The sequence below is a fragment of the Castor canadensis genome, chromosome 1, assembly GCF_047511655.1.
Source record: "Castor canadensis chromosome 1, mCasCan1.hap1v2, whole genome shotgun sequence".
In the NCBI taxonomy this organism is placed as follows: Eukaryota; Metazoa; Chordata; class Mammalia; order Rodentia; family Castoridae; genus Castor; species Castor canadensis.
Genome location: NC_133386.1, coordinates 135322675 through 135326832, shown reverse-complemented (window position 1 = coordinate 135326832; position 4158 = coordinate 135322675). Strand labels below are relative to the sequence as shown.

Genomic DNA, 4158 nt, shown 5'->3' with positions numbered 1-4158 from the left:
TTGGGGTCTGAAAGTTTTCTATTGCTTATTGATGTTTTTGCCTTCCAAGCATCATTTCACCATGCATTATTTATATGTTATGATTTATTTTTATTTAGGTGATGTTAGTGTAAATAAGCATCTCTCCCAATCATATAAAAGTATAACACACATATGCACATAGCATATCATACTGAGGATGGTAACGCATTTTAACTGATTTATATATACTGCACTATAGCTTTTATTGCTAACTTATAATGTGTTCTTTCTACATATAGCACTGTTAACTTTAAGAATAGCTGAGGCAGTCTCTTCAGGTGGTATTGAAAAAGAAGAAAAAGTTATTATGAGATGATAGCTCCATGCATCTTATTGGTCCTGAAGACTCTCTATTGAGTCAAGCTATGAAAGTGGAAGCCAGTGGTATTGATTATCCTGACCATGTGTAGGCCTAGAATAATATGTGAGTCTGTGAAATCAGTCAAGAAAAAGAAATAAAGAGCATTCACATTTTAAAGAAGTCAAGTTGTCACTGCTTACAGATGACATAATCTTATAAACAAAAACTTTGAAAATTCCGTTCCTTTTTCGTCATTGCATATCTCTAGCATACCCTTATATTTTCTTTCTCTTTTACTAGGCTTATCTAATTGATTGGGCTAGCTACTTGAATAGTCTCCTTATGCCAAGGTTTGAAAGCTAATTCAAATCTGCAATGTCTCATTTGTCATGTAATTATTATATTCAAAAGTTCCACCAATAAGACTTGGTGATCTCTGGAAGATCATTGTGTGTCTATCAAAATGTTCCAATGAACAAGATTGACTGGCTTAAATGATTTTTATTTGATCAGATCTCTGACTGCCATAAATTATTCACTGATTCACCATAAAACATTGTATTCCAGGTAGAGTTAGTTAGATTGTGTTGGACTCCATTTTATTATATTCATATTATTTGATGGATTTAGAAGTTAATTTGAATGAATGTGTTTTCAGTTATCCTGGACTCTGATGGAAAGTGAAATAAATATGTTCTCATTATTTATTTATATAAATAAGCATTGCCTAGAACAACATATAGCAAAGCATTAATCCATTTACATATTTAATCATTCACTGAAAATATTTGGCAAGGTTATATACTATAAAATAAAGGAATACCAGTAAATATAGGATGTAGGTTTATGAAATTATTCAGGCAAATAATGTTCAAGTATAGTTAAGTCCCAAGTCCTAATGGATTTAATTCTGCTTATAGTTTTTATGTTTGTAACATACAAAAATAACAATGCTACTTATAAGAAAATTTTTTCTTAGGCATAGAATGTAGACTAATTTGTCTAGGAAATGTCTAAACAGAGAAAGCATCAGGCTAAATCTGAAAGTAAGAGAAATATGTAATAAGTTGGAAGTGAATAGCTTCTCAAAGAAGAAATGGACAGATTAAAAATGTTTTTAATAGGTGACAATCAATTAAAGCATTTGTGCATAAACCCACAACATTAGGTTTTAAATAATAATTTTTTCAGAGCTGCAATCACATCCTTGTTTCTAAGGCTGTATATCATAGGATTAAAGATTGGAGTCACAATGGTGTAAAAAAGAGACAGCAGTTTGTCAGTAAGTGCAGACTGATTGGATTTTGGTCTTAAGTAGGTAATGGTAGCAGATCCAAAAAACAGAACCACAACCAGCAGGTGGGATGAGCACGTGGAGAAGGCTTTTGCCCGTCCGATAGCTGTTGGCAACCTCAGTATGGTGAAAATAATTTTGCTGTAAGAGGCAATTATCAGCATAAAAGGGAATGCAACAAACAATGTAGCCACCACATAGACAGAAAGTTCATGCACAGAAGTGTCCCCACAGGCTAGCTTGATAATGGGGGGTATGTCACAGAAGAAGTGGCTAATTTGGTTAGATTTACAGAAATGTAGAGAGAATATTTGACATGTTTGTCCTATCTGGACTGGAATTCCACTGAGCCAAGAGCCAGCTGCCAGCCGGATGCATTTCTTTGGGTTCATGACTAAAAGATAGTGCAGAGGATTACAGATGGCCACATAGCGGTCATAGGACATCACAGCCAGGAGGAAACATTCAGTGGCTCCCAGCATAAGAAAGAAGCACATTTGAGTGGCGCAGTTCAGCATAGAAATGCTTCTATTCTGAGTCCAAAGGTTGACCAGAATCCTGGGGAGAGTAACTGACACGTAACAGATTTCTAATGAAGAAAAATTTGCCAGGAAAAAATACATGGGATTCTGCAATGTGGTGTCAAGCCTGGTTATTATGATTATGAGGCTATTCCCACATAAGATAATCAGGTAAATGAGGAAGAACACCCCAAATAGAAACCCTTGCAGGTATGGAAGTTCAGAAAAACCCAGAAGGACAAATTGCTTCAATGTGGAAACATTATCTTCTACTTTTATCTCTTCATGGTTCATCTGTCAAAATGATATCATCAAAGAAGTTACTCCAATTTCCTTGGCTTTTAGGTTTACACTGAAGACAACATATTCCCATATTTACCAGTTCTTTACATTAACAAAATCTGTAACTTCCATGTGTTCTGAAAAGGGGAAATATATTTTTTGCAACTGAGAATATCCATGAAAACAATTATTATTTTCTTTTCCTGCTTTGTAATTAAATATTGATTTTCTGATGAGGCATATATTAAATTTTCATCTGACCATAATATAAAACAAAATCTGAGTTTATGTTCAATGATAGAAATCATTCCATTATTTTTGTTGATGTTTTCTCCTTAATAAACAATTTTGTTTTCCATGTTTATCAACTTAAAGTCAACTGGATTGTACAAGTAAATGATCTTTAAAGATATCTAAAACTCTTTTTAGGGACAAATATTCTGAATGTTTAAAAGTGATTATCAAAAAAGTGATATTCTAAGACTTTTTAGCTTTGATAATTTGCATAATTGGGCTATTTTATTATTATAGAATTTGTGATGGACCACTAAATATTATGGGATGTTTTGCAATTAAATGCAAAGTCTTTGAAATTAGAAGTCTTAAATTTCATTGGATTTTATAGTCCGAGTGACTTTAAGATGATTTCTTAGGATCTCAAGATTTAAGATATTTTTCTTGTCCTGGGGAGCTGAAAAGTTAGGATCAGTCTCCTAATCATCTGTGGTCAAGAAAGCAATTCCAAGTAAAATACATGCCTGTTTACTCAGACTACACATCTATTGTGTGAAAGGGAGATTAACCACATCTTAACTATGATATTTTCCTGAATCATTTGCATCCCCACTGATTGCCCTTGTTCTACTGAGCTCATTTATTTCCTTCAGTCTATTCACTTGCATAAGCTTCTGTAGGTTCAGGCACACCACATATGTTGGAATGACATTATTAATTTTATGATGTTCTTTTTATCTCTAGTTCTATATTGTAATTTGTTTTGATATTACACATCTTTTCTATATTTTGTGTGTGTGTGTGTGCATCTGTGTGTGTGGTGTGTGGGTGAGTATGCATGTATTACCATGTTTTCATTCACTCTTTCAAAAATAGCTTACCATCTCATTATTTTAAATGTTTGTCATATAATCCCCACCTTAAGTCTTAACTGATTTAAAGACAAGGCAACTAACTCATTGCTAAATGTCAGCCCACCTTTAATCATATCATAAATGTGCTATGTGTGGATGTTGGTGAAGAATACAGTCTCAAAATATAGGCATAAATGTGGAAAGAGCAATAGCTCATGACAAATTTACGCATCCTGAGTATCTGTAACTGACAAAAGAAATTTTAATAAGTATTTCTTTTTCCTTTATAATATTCTAGATTAAATATTGAAATATTAGCAATACTTAAAACTTCTTACATAATTATCTAATTACTATAATGAAAATTTGACATTAGAATCTAAAAATGTTGTAACTGAAATTCCAAAAGGAACAAAAACTATTAAGTGAGAGGTGACATTAATAAGTTTAGGGCTCCAGGGCACGAAAACTTATTGCATGTGTTTTTGTTTCATTTCATCACACTAGTATTTTAAAAGTTTATTCTTCTATTTAATGCAATCTAGAGCTCAATGCATTGAGGATAATGCAATCAGTTGCTTGAATCATAATTTCATTGTGGACTACCATACATCATGTCCTCACCATTGGATTAGCTGCCAGTCTCTTTTT

General features: G+C 32.9%; 1 protein-coding gene across 1 annotated transcript; it reads right to left on the bottom strand.

Annotated features, from left to right (window-relative positions):
* Positions 1–1486: 1486 nt before the first annotated feature.
* LOC141420853 (olfactory receptor 10AG1-like) lies at positions 1487–2437 on the bottom strand. Its single transcript, XM_074066280.1, has one exon. The coding sequence runs from the start codon at positions 2429–2431 to the stop codon at positions 1487–1489; it is 945 nt and encodes a 314-aa protein (XP_073922381.1). The 5' UTR covers positions 2432–2437.
* Positions 2438–4158: the final 1721 nt, after the last annotated feature.